The 27,395-nt window shown below is 37.3% G+C and overlaps 1 protein-coding gene across 8 annotated transcripts in view; it reads left to right on the forward strand.

Moving 5' to 3' along the window:
- Positions 1–27,395, forward strand: part of LOC115253497 (venom dipeptidyl peptidase 4) — a 536,181-nt gene that overhangs the window by 501,337 nt on the left and 7,449 nt on the right. For 2 of the 8 annotated variants that reach the window (XM_062856061.1, XM_062856062.1), the window contains exon 2: positions 2,411–2,711. The exons of 2 other annotated variants lie outside the window; for them this stretch is intronic. In XM_062856061.1, the coding sequence (XP_062712045.1) occupies positions 2,664–2,711 (48 nt within the window). In that variant the 5' untranslated portion in view covers positions 2,411–2,663. The remainder of the gene's footprint in view (positions 1–2,410; positions 2,712–27,395) is intronic. 4 more of the 8 variants (XM_062856063.1, XM_062856064.1, XM_062856065.1 and 1 more) reach the window with 2 other exon arrangements.

The following is a 27,395-nucleotide window of genomic DNA, read 5'->3' on the forward strand; positions in this document are numbered from 1 at the left end:
TTATCACAAGAGGAGGGTCTTGCACCACCACGCAACCATTTATTGACTTTTAGATTTTTTTTTAGCCAAATTTGGTACCATTTGCTTGACTGGTTCTCGAATTATGCCGAAATTTCCGTTTCATTGGGACCTCCATTGCCTTCCCCGTATTAAAACCCTGCATGTACAGCACATTTTCACGTCAATCGGTTCAGTAGCATCCGAGTTTATGAGGGTTTGACGTACACTTTTTTTTTATCTGTATTAACGAGATTTTTAGCCCTTGGCTAGTTCATCTCGGGACCCACGGTTTACTTCCCTTTCGAAGGAAGAGCCCACATTTTGCGAGTTTGTCGGGAGTGGGATTCGATCCCAGGTCCTCGGCGTGATATTCAAGTGCTCTAACCATCACACCAGGTCCGCTCCACCTTGACGTACACAGACAGACATACAGAAATTCGTTTACCCGAGAGATTTAAATTCATTTCTCATAAAATCTTTGTATGTTGTACTTTTATAGCATCATTTTTTTTCATAGGCAGCAAAATCATATAGGCATAGGATAAATTGCCAATTGTTGCACACTCCATTTTTTTCTTATGAGGTGTGCAACAATTGACAAATTTTTGGCCGTGCAACAATTGGCAATTTACCCTAGCCCTCATTTGAAAAGTTATTCGTAAAACATTGTCTAACAGTTGTTAACTTTGCAGCTCATAACGTAAAATTATAAGATAAGCTCAAGTTCAAATATGACCCTTATGTATGAGTCAGAATTCGTGATAGTTTTGACCCCAAGGAAAACTAATCTCGTATCGATGCACGTACGCATATGTTTGAAACAACGACAACCCGTCAAACTACAACCACAAGATAAAAAACCGGAATGATAAAGTTGGCTTCTGCCCAAACCTAGACCCACCGGAAATGGTTAATCGCAATCTGCATCTTCCATCGTTAGCATCCGCTTGGGGAATGTCGCACATATCTCGGGGTCTAGAGCAAGGGAGCGCATTTAACATACGGTCATCGCTATCCATCAAGATGCGGAAAGATTTGTCTCATTGCTGTCATGTTTCGAATGTGCCTAGTCTATCTAGAGTAAGGTGGGGCAAAAGTTCGACCCTAGTTGAAAATTCAACTTATTTCAAAAAATCGAAGCGGATAAAAATAAATAAATACCGTGTGGTGATTCTACATTTCATGAGCTAAAATTTTGCTGAACAAAGTTACGCCAAATGTCTTTTCAATTTTGAGTTACAACACTTTTTGTACATGCGTGTTTTATTCGAACTCTTGCCCCACCACTGGGGCAAAAGTTCGAATCTAGTGTTTGTGGAATTTCGCTAACCGTATCACACTATTTTGACACTTTGGTAATAGGAATACCTGAAACCACTTGATATTTGATGTTGGAACTGGAATACACTTTAAAGTTAGATCTGGATTTTACCCAAATCAGGCTTAAATTTACTACACCAAAAATTAGTAGTTTTCCGCCAAATTCAGACAAAACAACATCTTTTTTCAACTTTGATCGAATTTTCTCACTAATTCCATCACTCTTAGAGATACTATGTACATTTTGCAGAATTTTAGGTTTTTGCCTGAAGTTGCCACATGACTCGAACTTTTGCCCCACAATTCGAACTTTTGCCCCACTATGTGTAAAATATGATTTCCAAATCTTTTTTGCAAAAAGTTATACATGCTAAAGCTTCTTCAAAATATACCTAGTTACGCCCCAAAATAAAATATCGAAATCGATTTCATTACAATTCCATTCCATGCGTTGGAAGGACCATCGCATGTTATAATTTTTTGATCAAAAACCAACATTATGTCATAACTTTTCGAAATTAAGATCAATTTTCATAATTTTTGGAGTGAAAGACTCTTTTTCAAAAAGGGTTCGAACAACCTTGACACCCGAAAGAAATAATTTGAATTGAGCTCAAAAACTTCAAAAGAAACTTTTGCCCCACTCGAACTTTTGCCCCACTTTACTCTATGCTTGTTCTCAAGTATGTGACGACGGGCTTCTCTAAGCGCGTCCACCCGCGGAATGTCACACACGTATTAGTTGATAAGTACCACCCCCTCTCGGGGGCTTCGCAACGAATGGAAACTTGTGGTGCTCACACTCTATATCGTCACCGCGAGGCTGGCGCGAAGATGATGACGACGACGGTAACGCGCGCTCAGCTTGCTCAGCTGGCTAATCCAAATCTCTTGCAGTCGCTTAGTGGCAGCGCTAGTACGCGGTGGGTAGTGCTTGGAAAGTGATCTACGCGGAGGAACATTTACCTAAGTTTAGCGCCGTCGTGCACACGTTGTTTGTTCATTAGGAGGAAGAACACTTGTGAACAACAGTGGGTGATGCCGTTGGGACATTTTCAACAAGGTTTTTTTTGTGTGTCACATTTCATAGTACCTACAAGTGTAGCAGCGGAAAGTAGTATCTTACGAAAAGCGGGAGTGGAAAACTGACGAAGAAATGCCGTGTTGAAGTATCAGTGACGAGATATGAAAAATTGCATTTAGGAGGAAAGTTGATCCAGGACGAAGAAAGTTAGGAAACACAAGTGCTAGGCAGCAGTCTTGTACTGGAGGAGAGGTGATTGGTGTAAAGTGAAACTGCCAAAGAGACAAGTGTCGCCGTCAAGGAGAAACATTTCCTCAGGATGGCAGCATCCACGGGAAATTCCATTGAAATAGGACAGTCGGAACAGGTAATTGGAATTCAATTCTATTATATTTTTTTTGAAGAGGAGGTATTATAGGTAACACGAACACCCTGAGCCCTGAGGGTGTTCGCTAATATTGTATGGAATCATATAATTTATCAAACTGAATTCGAACCAGAGTCTTTGAATTTAGAATAACCAACAGCTTAGTGAGACCTTACTTTTTCTTATTCTTCTTTATGGCTCGACGTTCGCATTGGAACTTGGCCTGAAACTCTTCAGCTGAGTGCACTTCCAGTTATTAATGAAGGTTTTTTTGCCTGCCATTACATGTTTGTACATTGTGTGGGAAGTACAATGATACACTATGCACAGGGATTCGAGAATAACTCCTCGGCCGGAATCGAACCCGCCGTCTACAGATTGGCGATCCATAGCCGTAATCACTAGGGTAACTGAAGACATTACACCAATTTTGAATAGTAGGGTATTGTACCATTTGGGCAGGTGTACCTATTTTGGGCACTTGCCGCTATAACTAAATCAATTTCAAACCGATTAATTTGAATTTTTGTACAGAGTTAGATACTGTACGTGCCTAACTCTGTACAAAATTTCAAATCAATCGGTTTGAAATTGACTTAGTTATAGCGGCAAGTGCCCAAAATAGGTACACCTGCCCAAATTGTACAAGACCCTATTCCTTCAGTTTTGTTCGAAAAAGGAAATTGTATGCTTACAACGGAAGCTACGAATTTGAGTAGGATCAACATTTTATGGGGGTGAAACTGATATTTACTACAAGTTTCGAGTGTGTAGTTCGAGTTACTACGTTGTTACTGGTAATGTTGACATTACGAACGAAATCCTGAAATTCAATGCAAATCCAGAAATTATTATGGAAAATCAACAATTTCGAATTAAAGTGGGCGGGACTGATATTATCCTGGGTATTTTAATGGGCACTAGCGAATTTTGAAAGGAACCTGTCTTGCCAATAAACTCTCTCTGTAATTAGGATTTCCTTCGAAGATCCGTTTAGGGATTTCTCCCGAAATTCTTGCAAATCCTTACTTGAAACTCATCTTAAATTCCTATCGCGCTCCTGTTTTGGCATCCTTTCACGATTTCTTACAAAATAACTTTCCGGATTTCACCCGGAATATCTCCTAGAGTTTCCTCCGAACTTCCCCAGAGTTTATCTTGGAATTTTATACAGAGATCTGCCCTAGATCACTCTTGTTGATCCTGGTTGTATCTTTCCGGAATACCTCCCGGCGTTTCATCCGAATTTTTTCTCAAAAAGTTTCCAGGATTCGATTCACTTGTTGCTGATATCAACACGACGTATCACTTTCAACTGACGTATCAATTTGATAATCCCATCGTACACCGATTTAACAGTTCATTAAAAAAAATAGTTACTCCCCAATCGTGGCGCTCGCATAGTTTTTGGTTTGAGTTTAACGTTTGTCCACTACAGACATTTAGCTGATGGTTTGCTAAACTCAGTCCTTTTAATTATTTTCTGTCGCGAGTGCTTGAATTCTATGTTGAACTTATAAAATAAAGCTATGTTCATTTAGAATCCGGAATGACAAAATCACGTATATCTTAGGGATGGAATAACAAACAAACATAAAAGGTGAAGCCCTCAAAACAAAGGTTATTTATTGTACTTTCATGGAAAAATATCATTGAAATTATTTATTTTTATTTTTCACACATTTTCTCACTTTTTCAGTGTTGACCTCTCTAAAAATCTGCACAACGGTGGTAAATTTTAGCAACAACCCCTTCCGCACGTTTGTTCAACTATCAGGTCATCTATGCAGTGTCCTGAGTGCCTTGACTAGTCGGACTAGGATTCCGAAGAAAAATTGCCAAACCTTTTTTTTATTGCGAAATGAAACACTACCCAGCTCATCAAAATAGGTAAAACCTCTACATATCCCTTGTGTGCGTTTTTCAAAAGCAGCACGCGATTCTTGAGGCTGTCATCCTTGTATGAATTGGTTCTCATCATCTTGTTGCGAAAAAACCATGCCCAGAGTTCGAACTTCTTGCCAAATCTTCAAATTCAAAGCAGATTTCTGGAGCAACATTTGAAAAGGGCATACAAGCATTGGTAAACAATGACTTCACACGTCGCTCCTGAGCTCCCATCAGCTTATTCACAAAAACTAAGACCGTTATCAGATAGAGCAAACATCGAACTTTCGGATAACGGTGTTTATTTGCGTGGGCAGGTTGCTGTTATGCCCTACGGAGCGTTTTCGAAAAAAGACACAAGACCTCTTGGGCCCTTTTCAAATGTTGCTCCAGATTTATCAATGAACCCAAGCTTTTTTCTTCCGAGAACACTTCCTTATGCCATGGTTAACAACATCTGAGCACATAAAACATAATGGTTTTGACGATATTAACATTTTTCGCGACTGTCGTACCTGACCACGCTAAATTTTCAACGTGTTTGTGCAAGATTTTTTTCCTCCTCTTGTCTTCAATCTGAAATAACTTTTCACTCGTTGCAAGAAAATCGATGAAATTTTCACCATTTAAAGAGGATTAGTGTATGATCAGAGTGCTGCAAAAGAATGATGATTATGTTCATTGAGAGCGCCACTAGAAAATGTGACATGATTCCGGATTCTAAGTGAACATAGCTTTAAGAGCAAGAAATCTTTGTTGAACTTGAGATTACGAATTTATAAAAAAAAATAACCATGGCAAAATTTTTGAATGCATCCATGGAAGATTTTTTGAAGGAATCCAAGAGGGAATTTTTGGCCGAATAATCGGATAAATTTTTATTAGAAAGATCTTTAGAGGAATTTCTGAAGAAATTTTGGTAGATTCTCCAATCCCAGGAATCTCCAAACGAATGTTTAGTGAAATTTCTGAATAACTATCCACAGAAATTTCTGCAGTAACCCCTGTTCCTGAACGAATTTTTCAAACAATCTCTGAAATGATTTGTGAAAAATCATGGAGGAACTGATGAAGCAATCCATGCCATGTTTCGTTAAAATAAAGTGAGACTTCTGGAGAAACACTTGGAAGATTTTCTGAAATAATCTGTAACATAATGAATTGATTTGGGAAGTTTTCTTCGCAGACTGTCGTTATATATTCTGGGTTCACTTATTTTTATCTGCACGATCGTGCAGATACCGATACAAACCTACACTTCTCATACAAAAATATTGCTCGTTACAACTAGTAACCACACTCTATCAAGTGCTTATCACGAAGCTCTGAATTTCCGAAAGACTCCCTTGGTGAATTCCAAGAGGAATCCCTGGAGGAATATCTAAGGCAATTTTTTTTGAAGCATTTCGTAAACGAACTCCAGGGACACTTCGAGCGACACTCAGAGACATCTTCGAAGGAATCCCTGAACCAATTGCTGAAGTTTTTGATTTTTTTGCAAACAACGTTAATGTGTGTGTGTGCATTGCTCAAAATATTGGCTTTTTAATTAACCATACATATTTTTAGAGACAAAAGATTTCGATCGTAACAAGCTAGTGAGATAGTGTTTTATTCGATATTTAACGAACATTACTGATATATGCCGAAAACTTCGAGTCTCGATTTTATAGACATTTCGAAAATTGAAATGTCTACTATATCGAGGTATTGGGCAATGGCTGGTATTTTTGGCAGTTTTTCGCTATAACTCAGGCAGCTCAAAACCAATTGACTTGAAATTGTGTACACGGCTAGATACTATATGTAACTCACTGCGTTCCAGAACTGTATCAATTGGCAGAGCCGTAGCGTGTTTCCTTGGCGCTAGATTGGCGCCTCAAGTTAACCCTCTAATACCCAAATTTTCGATTTTGATCTAAATATCATTTTTTTGTCATGTAAAATCGATTTCAACATGTTTTGGAAGATGATTCTTTTAAATTCTCGATTTTGTGAATTTCGGTTGATTTTTCTAATTTTTATTTTTGAACATTCCCATACTTTTATATTTTTTCTGGAAGCCTATTTGGGCGGCGGATTTTTTGAGACGAACACATTCTGAGAATTTACGATTGTTGTTGAAATATTTTAATTAATATTTTTTTCATGGAAAAAAATATTTTCCGTGTAATTTTAAGGAAAAAATATTTAGAGTGTATTCGACTCCCTTATACTATTTCAATATAATAGAATGATTTGGGAAAACTTTAAAATATGTTAATTGTAGCGATTCAATACAAAATAATCAATGACATCTGGTGACTGAAACATCAATTTTTCGAAGATGTTTAAAAAATGTAAATACGGTTTAAAAGACACCAGTTATTCCTTTTTCAGAGTTTCTTTAAAAGATGGATTTTGGTGTATCGGAAAAACAAAATGTTAGAGTGTATTTCTCTGAGAATTTTAGTGAGAGTCGCCCAAAAAATTTTTAACATTTATTTCTTTTATACGAGTATGTGTACACAACACATTTTGCATTTCAAGAGTCTCACTAAGACCAAAATAGACGAACCATGGACATGAAGGAATACCGTGGATGCACAGTTATGGATCACGTAGAGTGTTTATGCTATGAAGACTATGCTATGTTATGTCATGCTATGCAGTGAGGCGACATTTGACCGTAAACTTCGAATTGTAACTTCCGTAACCGTGTGTGATCCATAATTGTGTATCCACGGTACCAGCAGGAATTTCTGAAGAAATTTCCATATGAGTTTTTGTTGGAATCTCTGTGAAAATTCCAGCTGGAAACACTGAATGAAACTATGCAAGACTGCCTAGAGGAACCCCTGCCGAAATATCCGGATGAAAACCTAATAAAAATCCAGGAGACATTTCAACAAGAATTTCGAATGGAATTCCAGGAGCAGTTCGTGAAGAATCTCATTACGGAATGCTATAAGATTTTGTGGAGAACCACTAGAAGAATTCCTGAATCAATACTTGTACGATTTGCAACTTCGATTGTTCTGATCAATCACGGAATCGCAACTACGTTATGTACGGTTATCTTCTCTTCGCTTTGGTATAGTCTTTTCTTCGGGAAACTGAGAGTAAAGGATGGCCAGTGTATATATGGTCCAATTCTAGTGCATATTCCAATAAATTTCTCAATCGCTTGTCTTTTAACCCTTTGGAGACGGATGGGTCATATTGGCCCAGCCGAGAAAACTGACCTCTACAAACGTGTTCTAGACCAGCGAAGTTGCATCCAGAAAGACGAAAATATTGTCTCCAAAGAGTTAAATGAAACCATCATCAAGTGCGAATATGACTTTTTTCTATTTTGATAACGCGAAACATGTCATTCTGTACTTAACGTAATTCATCCAAACTCCCGCACGTCAACTATGTATGCGGCAACATTAACACACCATTAGATTTACGCGAATTACCACCATAAATTAAAGGGGTAGCACGTATTGCTTATTATATTGCATTTTTGCCTTCTTTTCCGTTTCGCATCAATGGCCTACAAGTTTGTCCGCAACACAAGTGCCACCAACCTAGTGGACGAGTTTCCACTCAGCAGTGATATGCTACATCGCGTAACATTTTTTCCATTTATAATTTTCCCACACACGGCATGGCAGCCCGGGTTCGTCGTCACAGATTACGTGAGTGCTCAATGGCCAGTCGATGCGTATGGAGAGAGCGAGAGGGTTTCAAGACGCAGGAAAATCAAGTTTATTCAGCAATTTTCCACCCCAAAGTAAACTCGGACTGCAGTTTCATTTCCATTTCCTGCCCAATCAGGTTCAAAGCGAAAATGACTGGATCATGAAATCGTTTCGTCCCTTACAACCACACTGGCTGGTGCCAGTTCTCGCTCGGTAACTGCCTTATGTAATGCGATTCTCTATCACAGTGGTTTAGTAAATCATAAAACAGCAAGTTCAGCTGGGCGGCGCACGGGTTGTTTGTCAACCGTTTCTTATCGATGTACGAAAACTAAACCCATTTCGAAGTACAAAACATTTCAAACCAATCTTATGGAAACATTTTGTGTGCATCACGCACCTTGCTCGGGCGGTTCGAGCAGACGTGACCGGTATATCAACCTTAATTTGCCAATGTAAACAGACCGCGTGTGCTTACCGCCACCGCCGACAACGACGTCGACTGCGTTCCTGTAGGGGAACTAAGCCCAAAATGTCAAGATGGGGTAAAATGGCCCAACTCATAAAATCATTCCTGAATGGGACTTGATCATTACTATAGGTGAATGGTGTCAAGATATGTTTGCATCGAACATTCTTCTAGAAGCTAGGCCACCAAACCCACGTAAAATCTGTTGATTTCCCAATGAAAATTGGCAACTTCCGGTTTTTCGTGCTTGCAATTAAGGTTTTCTGGTGATTTTATCACCAGCCAAGTGTTTCCAACGAGATTGAGGCACATATGGAAACGCATGGTTGTTGATGTCTACGCTTTCCATGTTCGGGGTCATTCAAATATTACGATCATCGTTTTGCGGGGAGGGGGGTAACACTCCATTTATCGAGTATACGAAAAGAGCGGGACAGAGGGGGGGAAAAAGTCGGAAAAGCCCGAAAACTGATGGACGTAATTTTTGAATGTTTTCATGAAGTGGCATCTTACCCCATGGCAGATGGTCGTTTTGCACCACTTCCGTTTTACGAGTCAGTTTTTAAAATCGCTAAAAATCGATGAAAATGCAATAGTTTAGTGAATAGTTTTGCTGAAGTATCGAGCAAATATTGTCTAGTTGCTGTTACCACTTTGAAAGCCTAACAAATAAGGCTTATTATCATTGAAAACGATGAATGTTTGAAAAATGGCATTTTACCCCACTTGACCCTACTGACTGAAGACGAGAGTGAAAGTGATGGATCGCCATATGTTTTGACTTTTGGATGAGGATTGGACAGATCGCGTTGGGTTGAAGGTGGGTGGTTGTTTGCTAGACGCGGTAAGGTATCCAAAACTGGCTTATGGTGTGTTCGATTACAACATTTACTTTCCTTTGATGGAGTTGGAATGTGATCAGTATTCGCAGTTGATCGTTATAAAATGGTCTTGCAGAGTTTAAATACTAATGTGCAGTCGTAGTGCAAAATGTTTCTTATTTTAAACCTTGTGCTTGCAGTTGTTTGGGATAACTTAGTTGATTCTTATCTAGATTTTTCCACGATTCCTTCCATAGTTCCTCTCGAAACCATCTTAGATTTTAAAATGAATTGTTGCAAGCATTTTTCTTATAAATTTGCTCGAGATTCCTCCTTAAAAATTTCCCAGGATAACTCCATGAATTCTCGGCAAATTCATTGCAGAGGTTTTTTCCGGCATTTATGTCATTAGTACCTCGGGATATCTCGCCTGGTGTTTCTCCTGTGATTTCTTCAAGGCGTTGTCGTGAGATTTTTTTCCAGAGTTCTTTCTGGATTTTTTTTCCTGAGATGTTGTGGGATTCCTGCTATATATATATCAGGGTTTTTCTAGAAGTTCTTTCTAAGATTTCTAAAGGAGTTCCTGTTTGAATCTTTCCCAGGATTTTCATTAGAGTATCTACCAACATATCTCCTTGACATTTTTGCGGAATTTCTTCTGGATATATTCAAGGGATTTCTACAGGAATTTCGAACGGTATTTTTTTCATTGCGTGTTTATCATGGGGTTTGCCGCGAAATTTCTGCTGACGTTTTTTACGGGATTTCCCCCCAGAATTTTTCTCAGAATTTGATGATTTTTTTTTTCATACACTCCCGTTTAAAAGTTTAAGCCAAGAAGAATTAATATTGAATGAAAGATGACAAAGATATCAACAAATCACTTTTCCATGTTTTACGAAAGTGACCCCAAACTTTTGGCCGATACAGCATTTTGAGGGGTGACCCCAAACTTTTGGTCGATGACATCAAGGATTGATTTACTTAATAACTTTTTTCTAGATTTTTTAGCTTAGTTCTGTAAAAAGCAGTTGAAAGCTAATAGAAAATGGGTCATATTACCGCTCTCATCTTAAAATTTGGTCGACCCAACTTCCAGCGACACTGCCGTAAGTTTATATTCATTTTTTAGAAAATTTGGCAACTTTGGGTTAAGTTTACATACATTTTTTTTTTGAAAAAGTTTCTTTTAAATCATGTTCAAAGTTTCTTTGACTTATTATCTTTAGAATGAAACCTAGGGTTTTGAAATCGGACGCAAATTGGCGGAGATATGGGCCTAACAAAATGACATGTTTTTGAGGGGGTGACCGCAAACTTTTGAACGGGAGTGTAATTAATTATATAGTTGACCAATTAGGGGCCGTCCATATACCACGTGGACAGAAAATTCATGGTTTTTGACCCCCTCCCCCCTCCCCCCTCCCCGTGAACAAGCGTGGACTTTTAATTGACCCCTACCCTCCTCCCCCAATGTCCACGTGGACATCCCAAAAAAAAATTATTTTTCATAATTTTAAAATAAATGGAAAATATGATTTTGAAAAAGTTTTTTTTAATCGTTTTTTTTTTCTTCGTAAACAATGTCTTAAATATAATTGAAAACTTTATAAAATACAAATATTCTATAGCTTTACAAATAAAACAAACAAGTAGCACAAAATAGGTACCTACAAGTTTTTAACATTGTTTTTAATTCAGCTTAATGTTTGTGAAAGTGTGGGTTCGATTCTTGCTCCAGTTGGTGAAAAATTTTCGTCAAACAGAAAATTCTTCATAATGTGTTTTTCGTGTAATGTCCATCGTCTAATGTAAGTGATTGTTCAATGTTTAGTCTGTACAGCCTCTGGTTGAAGACGGTGTTTTTTAGAATGTTTGTTATATCTATGATTGTCTGATTGTTTTGTTGAGATAAAGTAATTTTATATCTTAGATTTTTCTTGAGATAAAATTATATTTCTTAGATTCTTACAAAAAACTAGATTTACAGCAACTAAATTGTATAGCTGAGGTTTAGACTTGAATATCCATTAGAAACATCTTAAATTTTAAAGGAACCTACAAAATAAAGTTTTTGAGATAAGCCTGCAAATCCCTACATGTATTTTGACACTTTGAAGTAGTTTAAAAATTTGATATGAAACTTCGAAAAATCCATACACATCTATACTTCAATGAAAATTTTCTGACTGAAACACCAACATTTGCATGGTCTACACTCCAATTTAAATCTCCAGAATATTCCTCGATGAAGAAAACTAAGTAATTTGAAATTCTGATAATTTAAAACAAATTGGTCTGTGAATCAATACCATGATTTTTTTTTCCTTGAAGAAGTAACTGCTGAAGAGAGTCCCATCAATAATGCGACATAATTTGTTTCGTTTGTAGATTCTTGTTTCTCAATTTATACCTATGTCAATGTTGTCCACGTGGACATTTGATGAACCCCCACCCCCCTCTCCGTGGACAAGCATGGACTTTTCGCTAACCCCCTCCCCCCTCCAAACTGTCCACGTGGTATATGGACGGCCCCTTACCTGATTTTACCTGAAATAATAAATATTATCATTACAATTACAACTTTATTTACCTGAAGAGCACTGAAATAAATAGGGGAAATTACCTATTCTCGGCCGTTTTGTTCTCTTCGTCTTCGGAGGTTTTTTGAAACCTATTGAACTCACAGTTGGTCTCAAATCCTTCCCAACTAAGCTGAATTATATGGCCAAGTTTCAGGTAATTTGGCTGACAAAAACCGCCCATGACGAAGAGAACAAACATGCCGATAATACCCATCGTCACCCTAGTTATTATATTAAAGTTATAGTTAAAATCAAGCAATAACACTGAAACAAATGGAGTATTAGTAGTAAAAATACAAAAATAAAACAAAACACAAAAAGTAAACCAAATTTTGATCTTGTAATTTTCCTGCATTTAAATAAACCGGGCTGGAGAATTACGAAATCAAAATTTGTTATGGTAGATCTTACACCGTAAAGCACCATTAGAAGGTGATCTACCCACGTTACGGGTAAGGTAGGGTTTATATCTATATGAACAAAAACTAAATTTGAAAAAATCAGGGTCTCCTAATTTTCCGGAAAACTCCGGTGGAAAACAAACATTTTCCACAGACACCATCTAGGGTAATTCGCCAATTGTTGAACGGTTAGTACTGACGTTTTTGTTTTCGTTTATTTTTCCGTGCATAATTCCACTTTAGTTGAAAAATATCCAGTGAACGTCTAGATCCACTCATTCCTTATACTTCCCATTTAATTTGTATTCCCTTAAATTCAATTTTCTAAGAGAAAATAGAACATTTGTATGGGAAGTCTGTAACCCAAATGTTGAACGCTTCCATAAGCTAGCTCATCCTAATGTTGGACGATTCTCGCCAATTGTTAAACGGTTCAAGCTTTGTTCGTAATTGATGACGTATAACCCGACATAAACCTATCATTGACCTGTTTTTATTTTCGCCACCAAACCCAACATAGACCCAACAGTTATCCGATGTGGGTGCAACAGTGGTCCAACATTTGATAAAATTTGACCCGACTTTGACCCGACATCCGATAATTTTTCACTCTGGTGGAATTTTTTTCCGGATTTTGCGTATTTGTGCCTAGTTAGTCATTTGTGCGACAATTCATTCAAATGAGGGAGCGTCCATAAATTACGTCATGCATAAACTGTCCATTTTAAAGACCCCCCCCCCTAGGCCACACTTTTTGCATGAGACCTCTGAAATTTTTGCTGAAGCCCCTCCCCTCCTTCCACAAAGCGTGACGTAATTTATGGACGTCCCCAAGGAATCACTTCCCATTTGAAGAAAGCTCTAGTGGACTGAAATCGTTTTAAACATAACCAAATGCAAAAAAAAATGGCTGAAAAGATTTGACTAGAAGCGAAAACGACTGAAGAAAAGAACGCCTTTGAAAGCCCCTGAAACACTCCTGGAAACCCATGGGACGCACTCAACCCCCTAGAACACCCCTGGAACGACCCTGAAATGCTTTGAAAACCCGTGAATCGCTCCTGAAAAAGGTTAAGTAAAAAAAAACATCTGGTGGCCAACATCGTAGATTATGGTAGTGTTCAACAATTGGATCTTAGATGATTAGTGTGATAAGAAAAATATATTTTTCAAATGAAATTACAATGAAAATGTGATTTTAAACCATGTTAAACTGTTAAGGATATCCTTCCAGTTCTTGTAACTAAAGGGTGAGTCGTTAATTATTGTGCCACCCTACCTTCAATTGATTCGCAAATTGTCTACAGTTAACGAAATGAAACCAAATTTTTACAGTAGTTTAGTATATATACAGGGGATGGCCAAAATGTTTGGGATAGGCAACTTTTTTTTCTCTCACAAAAAAGTTCGACATGTTATAACTTTTCATAGAGTGCATCAAAAAATCTCAAATTTTGACTTTTTGTCAACCTATTATATGTGCATCATTGGTACAAATTCGGGCTCCATTGATCAATGTTTCGCAAAGTTAGAACCGTTCGGGTAAAACACTATTTTTCAGACAACTCATTTTTGAGCTGTCATATCTCGGAAACCAGTGAACCGAATTGAATGAAATTTTGAACGTATACCAACCATATGTATATGCTTCACAAACTATTAAAACATAGGTACTTTTTAAACGTTAAAAAAAGTTATCAAGGATTGACGCTTTTTGGATTTTTCTCGATAAAACGTAATTGTTTTACATCAATGTCAATAAATTTTAGTGTTGATATCCCAAGATTTTCCACTTCTGTTCTCAAGTTATCTCTAATCAGATATATTAGAGCCTATTTAGATTGAAGGAAGAACACATTTAGTAATTTTTGTGTGGTATTGTAAATTTGACTTATTTTCCTCTATATGGGTAAAAATTTCAATCCGGTATAACTTAATTCGTCGTGAGAAAATATTGCATTTTATAACGTCGTATTGAGTATCAATATATTGTTGATAAACGTTAGAAAATTCATTCAATTCGTTTCACTGGTTTCCGAGATATGACAGTTCAAAAATTAGCTGTTTAAATAATAGTGTTTTACCCGTACGGTTCTAACTTCGCGAAAAATTAATCAATCGAGCCCAAATTTGTACCAATGATGCACATATAACAGGTTGACAAACAGTCAAAATTTGAGATTTTTTTGATGCACTCTATGAAAAGTTACAGTATGTTGAATTTTTTTGTGGGAGAAAAAAAGTTGCCTATCCCAAACATTTTGGCCATCCCCTGTATGTATTTCAACTTTTAGGAATCGGTTCAAATTTTGGAAGCGTTTTAGTTCAAATTCACGACATTTTAGATTGACGCCCTCCAAATAATTAAAGCTCTCTGGTTTGTTTATGCGCATCGTGCCTAGTTTTCCCCCAGCTACAAGCTTATGTTACACTGACAACCATTCCTGAAACTTATTGACGAACATTACGATGATCCGATAATGTATAATCATTATTTGTTCAAAGGCGCGATACCATAATTTTAGATTTTAGCATGGGATGTACAACATCTTTTTGAGAACTGTTAACTAACTTTATTCTATATTCATCTGAATCTCACTGATAACTGCTCAATTGAGCATATGTAAACATCAGACTATAAGGAGAAACTGTGCAAAACTTGGTTGATTTCGGTGAAGTTGGAAAAAAGTTACGTTAGTTTGAAAATGGCACAATAATTATCGACTCACCCTTTATGGTGTGACTTTGATATTTGTGGTCGATTTGCCAGCAAAGCTTATTTCGTAACAGCAATTTCTTAAAATTAATCTTAGGAATTGTGCAGTTTTCGTGCCATCAGCGGTACAAAATTTGCAATCGATATTTTTGACGTAAAATATGTATAATTTTGTAACTTTATTGAAGCAATATCATGACACACATGTATACGCATCTACATCATACATTTAAGTTGATGGAAAATTACTTAAGTTAAATTTATAATAACATTTTCAAAAACTGTTCAACATTCGGGTAGTGTTCAACAATTGGCGAATTACCCTACTTTGAAAAATCATAACTCAAGAACAATTTTTTTTGTGAAATCATAAACAAACTTTCTCAGAAAATAAAAAAATCAATACAAAAAAAAATGTTTTCCACGTAGGGTGGGGCGGGGCAAGATGGGTCGCGGGGCAAGATGGGTCAGTGCCATTTTCGGGCGCATTACTCATGTTTTGATTATGTTAATAATTTTGTTAGATGACCAGCATGAATATACAAAAGTTTGGGGCATTGATTGAAAAATTATTCACTCTCATTGGAAATAAAAAATAAAATGTTTTTTTGCCATTTTTCTTATGCGATACATTCCATATATTCTCCATATAAACGGCCGCGGGGCAAGATGGGTCACCTTCAATTTTGAACGTATTTTTGGAGCATTCAAAAGTTATTTATTTTTTATTACAAGATTATCTCATAAATGACTTCAATCAAGCGGAATGAACGCTCAAAATTATAACATAAAATTATGATAATTTTTTAGTAAAACATCGATTTTCAAGTCGCCTCAGGACCACTCAAATCGTAAAGTTTTTTATATTCCAAATAAATATATAAAATGTTTACTAGTAGCTCTTGTTTACGCAGTATGGATATGGAGCACATTTGAATGCGGAACAAATCTTATATTTTGACGTTTTTCGTTGAGAAAATGTGAATTACTTAAAAGTTGACCCATCTTGCCCCGCACTTTTTTCACGGCACAAAATCGATCACTTTTTAAAACTGCTTGTTTAACATCATATTTTGTATTTAATGAACTGTTTATCGACTTTTAGCATAGCTAACTAGTGTATTAAAGAGTAGCGGACGAATGCAAACCAATCCGATTTGTATTTACGGAGTTATGGTGATCCATCCTTATGCGACCCATCTTGCCCCGCCCCACCCTAAGTTCCAATGTTGAGGAAATTCTGGTGGAAAAGTCGGAAAAAACTATTTTCTAAGTCCAAAAAAAAAATATTTTTGAAAGGAAATTACATAAGCTAAATTCTGTGAAATTTTCAAGATGTGGTTTTTCCGTTACTAATGGAACTCACGGAAACTTTTCTAGAGGAATTGTTGAAGAAAATTTAAGAGGATCCTCTAACGAAAATTCCGAAGACAAATTCAAGAGCAGATTCTGAAGCGGTACATGAAATATGTTCCATGGAACATTCAGAAGAAATTCGTGAAAGACTTTCCGGGAAGAATTACTGGAAGATTTTTTTTTTGAGGAATCCATTGAGCAGTATCAGAAGGAATCCATTCCAGGGAAGGTTTTATAAAAAAGTTGTTTTTTTTTGTTAATCTCTAGAAAACATTGGAGAAAATTTATAAGGGAACTAAGAATAAGCTATTTTACGAGACGTCGCTTGTGGGTTGCTCAGTGTATTGTTTACATTCGATGCTTTTGTTTTAGTGAAAAGTAGCATAACATGTGATGAATACCAGTCTGGTTTTTGCTGGCGGAAATGTTTCGGTGTCTAATGTGGCATATATCGATCCTCAGAGCTTCAAGATGGCACTAGCAGATGAGAAAACATCCCCGCGGTATGATATAGGGGAATTGGGGGTAATATGAACACCATAAGCGTTTGTAGTCTTTTCCAGTAGAAATATGACAAAATCTTTCTTTTTTACCCTGTTACATCGTAGATGGTAATGTATTCTAAGAGTTCTGGAAGAAAATATTTATAAAAAAGTACAATTTTCTTACATTATTTTCGATTGCAAAAAATGCAAGAAAACAGAGTCATGAAAAATAGTGCGGGTAAAATGAACAATCGATGGGGGTAAAATGAACATGTCTTCAAAAACTAGCTTAAATGTTTAATTTCGATATAGGGTCTGGGACCATTTGGGCAGGAGCACCTATGTTGGGCACTTGCTGCTATAACTTAGTCAAATTGAAACCAATTGAAGTGAAATTTTGTACATGGCTAGATACTGTGCGCTGCCGTTCTACGCCCGATTGTCCCATGTTATATGGTAATCCCATATAACATGGGACAATTATGCGTAGAACGGCAGTGCGTATCTTACCGTGTTCCAAAATTTAAGTCAATTGGCTGAAAATTGACTGAGCTACAGCAGCAAGTGCCCAAAATAGGTGCTCCTGCCCAAATGGTCCCAGACCCTATTCAAGTATAGGTCACCAAATTCAATGTGAACTTTATATGCTACACTTTTAAAATTTGTGATATAAAACTTGTAATGTGCTGAAATCATTATTTGTAAAAAATGTACTAAAGTAAGTGGTTTTAAGGATAAAAATCTTATTTTATAAGCGTAAAATATTTTTTCTTAACTTTTTGCTCTAGTTGTGTCATAATATGTATTCTAGATTTCAATATACCGAGATTGCACAAAATTTTATAAAAATTGGATAACGTTTGAACCAGCTGTTCATTTTACCCCCAAGTCGTGCTGGTTTTAAAGTTGTTCCTAAAATTGTATTGAAAAAAGACACGGACACGTTAAATGCTTCCAGTGAGCTTATTCGCTCTTTGAAGGAAGCACGACACTAGACAACGGACTAGCATGCAACGCCCAGTGGCACAGCCGAAAACTTTTCCTGGCAGCTGCGGCGGGAATCGAACCCACGCTCCCTCCTAACACGGTGCCACGAAGCCACATGAAAGCATAACCTAATTCTTTTTTTCAACTGAATATTGTCTTTTGGGAGTACATTATTGGAATATGACATTACATATGTCATATTCTGCGAAAAATATACGAATGAACCTTAATTCAGATAAGTTCAATTTTACATCAGAGCATATTTTTCACGTGGCTTTTGAACATTTCGTTATAATTAAGTGGTTTATTTAATTTTCAAGTTCAAAATCTGCAGAAGTATAATGATTTACGCTAACACACAGATTCCAATCGTTAAAACATGCAGAAATACGCTAATTGCTGTAAAACACCACCCTGTTCATTCCCCCACCCCCCCCCCCCCTGTTCATTTTACCCACAATTCCCCTACTAGCTAAACTGTAAATAAATGGGCCTACCGGGTAAACTGCAAAACTGGTAAACTCTCAAAAAATGGCTAATTTGAAACGTCTCATAAAATGTCTATAGCAGTTAATGGAATAATTACTGAAGGTGGAAGATTTTGAGGCCACAACCAGTGCTGAAAATTTCATTTCGTCATATCTAAATTCAACCACCTACAGCTCATTTTAGAAGCTGAACCTGAGGATATGGTATATGAAAAACTTGTGCAGCCAGACCAGTTCTGCAAGAAAGTCACGGAAAAACAGGCATTTTTTGAATATTTAAGGTAAATGTCACGGACTACCTTTGAAAAATACCAAATGATATTCATCGTGAATATAATTTGGCATTTTTCGCAGGTAGTCCGTGACATTTACCTTAAATATTCGTAAAATGGCGGTTTTTCCGTGACTTTCTTGCAGAACTGGTCTAGCCGCACAAGTTTTTCATATACCATATTCTCAGGTTCAGCTTCTAAAACGAGCTGTAGGTGATTGAATTTAGATATGACGAAATGAATTTTTCAGCACTGGCCACAACAAATTTCCATTATGTCTGGAGCCACAAAAAATATTATATTTTGAAGGGCTTATACAGGGTGTTTGTTTCCGGAGTGCAGATATTTTTAGGGTGAATAGGTCTCCATGAGTTATGAAAAAGTGCCCAAGGAACATGGGGTCGGAAATCACTGCTAAGTGAGTTAATCACATTTTAAGTTTTTTAATTTAGCTCATCTTTGAAACCCTCTATCTACTAAACTATCAGTCGTACCATCAATGTCAACGCTCGAATTGAAAGCTAGTGACTTCTACTATCTTAGCCTCTTGGACGTGAACTTTGTAAAATTAGTCTAAAAGGCTTAAATTTTCAAAACAATGCAAAACATGTCGAAAAAAACAGCTCTTTTTCAGACATTTTTGATGATTTTAATATGAAAACAAAACTTCTGTTAAAAAAGTTCTTCTACAAAACACGCACGAACTTGTTCTCTAAAAATGTTTCTTTGACAGCAAAACTCTATCTTTTGTAGATTAGCTAGAAAATGATTTTGAAAATATCGCTCCAAATTGCATCAACACCATGCCAAAATAATGGTCATCACCCCATCCGTTCGTGCGTTCGTGTGATGTTGCTCTACGGTATGAGGACGACGGCAGCTGCTGGTGCTGCCGTCGCGAACAGAGAACGAGTTCGCTCTTTGTCGCGTTGTATCCCCGCCTGTGGAAGATTTCGAGGCGGAGTGTGGCTTCTGTGCCATATTCAGTTTGACGCGCACTATACACGTTTTAGACGGAGCGAAAGCGCTGACAAAAGTGTATTTACAAGAGCATCCCTTTAAATCCTTCGCACTCGTACTCTCTAAAATAAAAGCTCTCATTTTTGAGTAGCGCCCATGCCGCTCAGGGACTGTGTTGGAAACACACATTTTTTTAAATTGCTCGCACGCTCACATTTTTGCAAAATATCAATATTTTTCGGTATTTGAAGGTGGTTTATAAACCCAGTGAGGTTGCCATGTCGAAATTATTGCAAAATACATGCTCATATGAGCGTACGAGCAATTTTAAAAAAATGTGTGTTTCGAACACAGTCATGTGCGGCATGGATGTTTACTAAAAATGTGCAGGCCGAACACATTTTTGAGCGTAGCCGTTTTTGCGTGTAGCTCTGCTGCGGTGCTGTTCAGATGGGGAGGTCTATGCGTGCGGGAATTTAGAGCATGTACTAGAGAATGCACTTATTAAATGCATTTTCAAATGTACTAAATGTATTATGTGTAGCGTTATTCTTCTTCTGATGACTGGTATAACATCCCCAATGGAGCAGAGCCTGTTTCTCAGCTCAGCTGATAAACATGCAGCAAAAATTTGCGGGATTTCAAGGTTAATAATGCTCATAAGAAATCTGGGAAATAAATTAATCATTTTAGAAGAAGTTGTTGGTATTTAGAGAACGTTGGGGATTTTTAGGAGATATTGAGGATGTTGATGGAAACTTAGGAATCATGAGGGTCGTCATGGGAAATGATGCTTTTGTGAAGTCTAAGCATTAAGTTGGACATTTTAGGAGAAGTCGGGGATTTTTAGGGAACATTGGGGATTTTTAGGAGATATTGAGGATGTTAAATGAAACTTAGGAATCATGAGGGTCGTCATGGAAAATGACGCCTTTGTGAAGTCTAAGCATTAAGTTGGACATTTTAGGAGAAGTCGGGGATTTTTAGGGAACATTGGGGATTTTTAGGAGATATTGAGGATGTTAAATGAAACTTAGGAATCATGAGGGTCGTCATGGGAAATGATGCTTTTGTGAAGTCTAAGCATTAAGTTGGACATTTTAGGAGAAGTCGGGGATTTTTAGGGAACATTGGGGATTTTTAGGAGATATTGAGGATGTTAATGGAAACTTAGGAATCATGAGGGTCGTCATGGGAAATGATGCTTTTGTGAAGTCTAAGCATTAAGTTGGACATTTTAGGAGAAGTCGGGGATTTTTAGGGAACATTGGGGATTTTTAGGAGATATTGAGGATGTTAAATGAAACTTAGGAATCATGAGGGTCGTCATGGAAAAAGACGCCTTTGTGAAGTCTAAGCATTAAGTTGGACATTTTAGGAGAAGTCGGGGATTTTTAGGGAACATTGGGGATTTTTGGGAGATATTGAGGATGTTAAAGGAAACATAGGAATCATGAGAGTCCTCGGGAAATGATGCATTTGGGAAATCTAAGCATTGAGTTGGACAATTTAAAAGAAGTTGAGGATTTTTAGGGAACGTTGGGGATTTTTTTGAGATATTGAGGATGTTAAAGTAAACCTAGGAATCATAAGGGTCTTCATGGGAAATGATGCTTTTGTGAAGACTAAGCATTGAGTTTGACATTTTAGGAGAAGTTGGGGATTTTTAGAGAACGTTGGGGAGTATTTGGAAAGGTTTGGGATTTTAGAGAACGTTGCGAATTTAAGGTGATATTGGGAGGTAAAAGGCAAGTTAAAAACCATGATGGTCTCCGTAGGGGCTGTCCATTTATTAAGTCAGGGCATTTTTACGATTTTTCAGCACCACCACCCCCCCTTGTAAGATTTGTTGTATGAGAACCCAAATATTTTTGTATGGCGCTTAAGATTTCTCAAACCCCCCCTCCCCCCATAAACCCTTACGTAATTAATGGACAGCCCCATAGGAAATTATGCCTTTGTGAAGTCTTAGCATTAAGTTGGACATTTTAGGAGAAGTTGGGGATTTTTAGGGAACATTGGGGATTTTTAGGAGATATTGAGGATGTTAATGGAAACTTAGGAATCATGAGGGTCGTCATGGGAAATGATGCTTTTGTGAAGTCTAAGCATTAAGTTGGACATTTTAGGAGAAGTCGGGGATTTTTAGGAAACATTGGGGATTTTTAGGAGATATTGAGGATGTTAAAGGAAACTTAGGAATCATGAGGGTCGTCATGGAAAATAATGTTTTTGTGAAATTCAAACATTAAGTTGGACATTTAGAAGTTGGGGATTTTTAGGGAACATTGGGGATTTTTAGGAGATATTGAGGATGTTAATGGAAACTTAGGAATCATGAGGGTCGTCATGGGAAATGATGCTTTTGTGAAGTCTAAGCATTAAGTTGGACATTTTAGGAGAAGTCGGGGATTTTTAGGGAACATTGGGGATTTTTAGGAGATATTGAGGATGTTAAAGGAAACATAGGAATCAGGAGTATCCTCGGGAAATGATGGTTTTGGAAAATCTAAGCATTGAGTTGGACAATTTAGGAGAAGTTGGGGATTTTTAGAGAACGTTGGGGATTTTTCGGAGATATTGAGGATGTTAAAGGAAACATAGGAATCATGAGAGTCCTCGGGAAATGATGCTTTTGGGAAATCAAAACATTGAGTTGGACAATTTAAAAGAAGTTGGGGATTTTTAGGGAACGTTGGGGATTTTTTTGAGATATTGAGGATGTTAAAGTAAACCTAGGAATCATAAGGGTCTTCATGGGAAATGATGCTTTTGTGAAGTCTAAGCATTAAGTTGGACATTTAAGGAGAAGTTAGGGATTTTTAGGGAACATTGGGGATTTTTAGGAGATATTGAGGATGTTAAAGGAAACTTAGGAATAATGAGGGTCGTCATGGGAAATGATGCTTTTGTGAAGTCTAAGCATTAAGTTGGACATTTTAGGAGAAGTCGGGGATTTTTAGGGAACATTGGGGATTTTTAGGAGATATTGAGGATGTTAATGGAAACATAGGAATCATGAGAGTCCTCGGGAAATGATGCTTTTGGGAAATCTAAACATTGAGTTGGACAATTTAAAAGAAGTTGGGGATTTTTAGGGAACGTTGGGGATTTTTTTGAGATATTGAGGATGTTAAAGTAAACCTAGGAATCATAAGGGTCTTCATGGGAAATGATGCTTTTGTGAAGACTAAGCATTGAGTTTGACATTTTAGGAGAAGTTGGGGATTTTTAGAGAACGTTGGGGATTTTTCGGAGATATTGAGGATGTTAAAGGAAACATAGGAATCATGAGAGTCCTCGGGAAATGATGCTTTTGGGAAATCTAAACATTGAGTTGGACAATTTAAAAGAAGTTGGGGATTTTTAGGGAACGTTGGGGATTTTTTTGAGATATTGAGGATGTTAAAGTAAACCTAGGAATCATAAGGGTCTTCATGGGAAATGATGCTTTTGTGAAGACTAAGCATTGAGTTTGACATTTTAGGAGAAGTTGGGGATTTTTAGAGAACGTTGGGGAGTATTTGGAAAGGTTTGGGATTTTAGAGAACGTTGCGAATTTAATGTGATATTGGGAGGTAAAGGGCAAGTTAAAAACCATGATGGTCTCCGTAGGGGCTGTCCATTTATTACGTCAGGGCATTTTTACGATTTTTCAACACCACCACCCCCCCTTGTAAGATTTGTTGTATGAGAACCCAAATATTTTTGTATGGCGCTTAAGATTTCTCAAACCCCCCCTCCCCCCATAAACCCTTACGTAATTAATGGACAGCCCCATAGGAAATTATGCCTTTGTGAAGTCTTAGCATTAAGTTGGACATTTTAAGAGAAGTTGGGGATTTTTAGAGAACGTTGGGGATTTTTTGGAAAAGTTTGGGATTTCAGGGAACGTTGGGGATTTTAGGAGATATTAGGAGGTCAAAGGCAAGCTAGGAATCATGAGGGTCTTTGTGAAATCTACGCATTAAGTTGAACCTTTTAGGAGAAGTTAAGGATTTTTAGAGAACGTTCTCTGAAAATTCTCAACGTTCCCTAAAAATCCCCAACTTCTTCTAAAATGTCCAACTAAATGTTTTGATTTCCCAAGAGCATCATTTTCCATGACGACCTTCATGATTTCTAAGTTTCCTTTAACATCCTTAATGTCTCCTTAAAATCCTCAACGTTCTCTTAAAACTCCCAACGTTCCTTAAAAATCTCCAAATTCTCCTAAAATGTCCAACTTAATGCTTAGATTTCACAAAGACACCATTTTCCATGAAAAGTCTCATGATTCCTTGCTTTCTTTTGACCTCCCAATACCTTCTAAAATCCCCAACGTTTCCTAAAAATCCAAAACTTCTCCTAAAATGTCCAACTTAATGCTTGGACTTCACAAAGGCATAATTTCCCATGAAGACCCTCATGATTCCCATGTTTATTCTAACATCCTCAATATCTCCTGAAAAATCCCCAAGTTCTCCTATAATGTCCATCTTAATGCTTAGACTTCACAAAGACATCATTTCTCATGACGACCCTTATGATTCCTAAGTTTCCTTTAACATCCTAAATATTTCCTATCATATGCTGATTTATCGACCGTATTCTATTAATAACTTGATGATTTTGTGGCTATATCGGTCTCTTTCTACTCATAGTATAAGGGAGTAGAGATCAAAGTGGATAATGAAATGATAGATATGATAGAATTCGCTAGGTAGCGAATAAGTGTGAAAATTTTATAGAAGGTGAAATTAGGCAAGTAGGCCATGTATTGAACGAATACATCGAATGCGTGAAACTTCTGCCGTGCGACCTGTGCTTTTAAACAGATCGGCTTGGTTGGTAGTTCATACCACCTTACCAAGACTGGCAAAAGTTTCAGGCACCCGACTGCCTAATGTATTGTTCTGTTTTCATCACAAATTCTATCGATCGGTAGCTTTTTCGGAATTCGCACTCCGTTCATAGGGGTATGTCTATATCGCGGCGTGTTCTTCCTATTAGCTTTTTCGATCTTATAGGATAGAACACTTTTCTTTTTGAGCCAAACTTTTCATATCATATGCTGATTTATCGACCGTATTCTATTAATAACTTGATGATTTTGTGGCTATATCGGTCTCTTTCTACTCAAAGTATAAGGGAGTAGAGATCAAAGTGGATAATGAAATGATAGATATGATAGAATTCGCTAGGCAGTCGGGTGCCTGAAACTTTTGCCAGTCTTGGTAAGGTGGTATGAACTACCAACCAAGCCGATCTGTTTAAAAGCACAGGTCGCACGGCAGAAGTTTCACGCATTCGATGTATTCGTTCAATACATGGCCTACTTGCCTAATTTCACCTTCTATAAAATTTTCACACTTATTCGCTACCTAGCGAATTCTATCATATCTATCATTTCATTATCCACTTTGATCTCTACTCCCTTATACTATGAGTAGAAAGAGACCGATATAGCCACAAAATCATCAAGTTACTAAATATTTCCTAAAAATCCCCGACTTCTCCTAAAATGTCCAACTTAATGCTTAGACTTCACAAAAGCATCATTTCCCATGACGACCCTCATGATTCCTAAGTTTCCATTAACATCCTCAATATCTCCTAAAAATCCCCAATGTTCCCTAAAAATCCCCGACTTCTCCTAAAATGTCCAACTTAATGCTTAGACTTCACAAAGGCGTCATTTTCCATGACGACCCTCATGATTCCTAAGTTTCATTTAACATCCTCAATATCTCCTAAAAATCCCCAATGTTCCCTAAAAATCCCCGACTTCTCCTAAATTGTCCAACTTAATGCTTAGACTTCACAAAAGCATCATTTCCCATGACGACCCTCATGATTCCTAAGTTTCCATTAACATCCTCAATATCTCCTAAAAATCCCAAATGTTCCCTAAAAATCCCCGACTTCTCCTAAAATGTCCAACTTAATGCTTAGACTTCACAAAGGCGTCATTTTCCATGACGACCCTCATGATTATTAAGTTTCATTTAACATCCTCAATATCTCCTAAAAATCCCCAATGTTCCCTAAAAATCCCCGACTTCTCCTAAAATGTCCAACTTAATGCTTAGACTTCACAAAAGCATCATTTCCCATGACGACCCTCATGATTCCTAAGTTTCCATTAACATCCTCAATATCTCCTAAAAATCCCCAATGTTCCCTAAAAATCCCCAACTTCTCCTAAAATGTCCAACTTAATGCTTAGACTTCACAAAAGCATCATTTCCCATGACAACCCTCATGATTCCTAAGTTTCCTTTAACATCCTCAATATCTCCTAAAAATCCCCAATGTTCCCTAAAAATCCCCGACTTCTCCTAAAATGTCCAACTAAATGCTTAGACTTCACAAAAGCATCATTTCCCATGACGACCCTCATGATTCCTAAGTTTCCATTAACATCCTCAATATCTCCTAAAAATCCCCAATGTTCCCTAAAAATCCCCGACTTCTCCTAAAATGTCCAACTTAATGCTTAGACTTCACAAAAGCATCATTTCCCATGACGACCCTCATGATTCCTGAGTTTCATTTAACATCCTCAATATCTCCTAAAAATCCCCAATGTTCCCTAAAAATCCCCGACTTCTCCTAAAATGTCCAACTTAATGCTTAGACTTCACAAAGGCGTCATTTTCCATGACGACCCTCATGATTCCTGAGTTTCATTTAACATCCTCAATATCTCCTAAAAATCCCCAATGTTCCCTAAAAATCCCCGACTTCTCCTAAAATGTCCAACTTAATGCTTAGACTTCACAAAGGCGTCATTTTCCATGACGACCCTCATGATTCCTAAGTTTCATTTAACATCCTCAATATCTCCTAAAAATCCCCAATGTTCCCTAAAAATCCCCGACTTCTCCTAAAATGTCCAACTTAATGCTTAGACTTCACAAAAGCATCATTTCCCATGACGACCCTCATGATTCCTAAGTTTCCATTAACATCCTCAATATCTCCTAAAAATCCCCAATGTTCCCTAAAAATCCCCGACTTCTCCTAAAATGTCCAACTTAATGCTTAGACTTCACAAAAGCATCATTTCCCATGACGACCCTCATGATTCCTAAGTTTCATTTAACATCCTCAATATCTCCTAAAAATCCCCAATGTTCCCTAAAAATCCCCGACTTCTCCTAAAATGTCCAACTTAATGCTTAGACTTCACAAAGGCGTCATTTTCCATGACGACCCTCATGATTCCTAAGTTTCATTTAACATCCTCAATATCTCCTAAAAATCCCCAATGTTCCCTAAAAATCCCCGACTTCTCCTAAAATGTCCAACTTAATGCTTAGACTTCACAAAAGCATCATTTCCCATGACGACCCTCATGATTCCTAAGTTTCCATCAACATCCTCAATATCTCCTAAAAATCCCCAACGTTCTCTAAATACCAACAACTTCTTCTAAAATGATTAATTTATTTCCCAGATTTCTTATGAGCATTATTAACCTTGAAATCCCGCAAATTTTTGCTGCATGTTTATCAGCTGAGCTGAGAAACAGGCTCTGCTCCATTGGGGATGTTATACCAGTCATCAGAAGAAGAATAACGCTACACATAATACATTTAGTACAT

This window comes from Aedes albopictus, chromosome 3, assembly GCF_035046485.1.
Source record: "Aedes albopictus strain Foshan chromosome 3, AalbF5, whole genome shotgun sequence".
Classification (NCBI taxonomy): domain Eukaryota; kingdom Metazoa; phylum Arthropoda; class Insecta; order Diptera; family Culicidae; genus Aedes; species Aedes albopictus.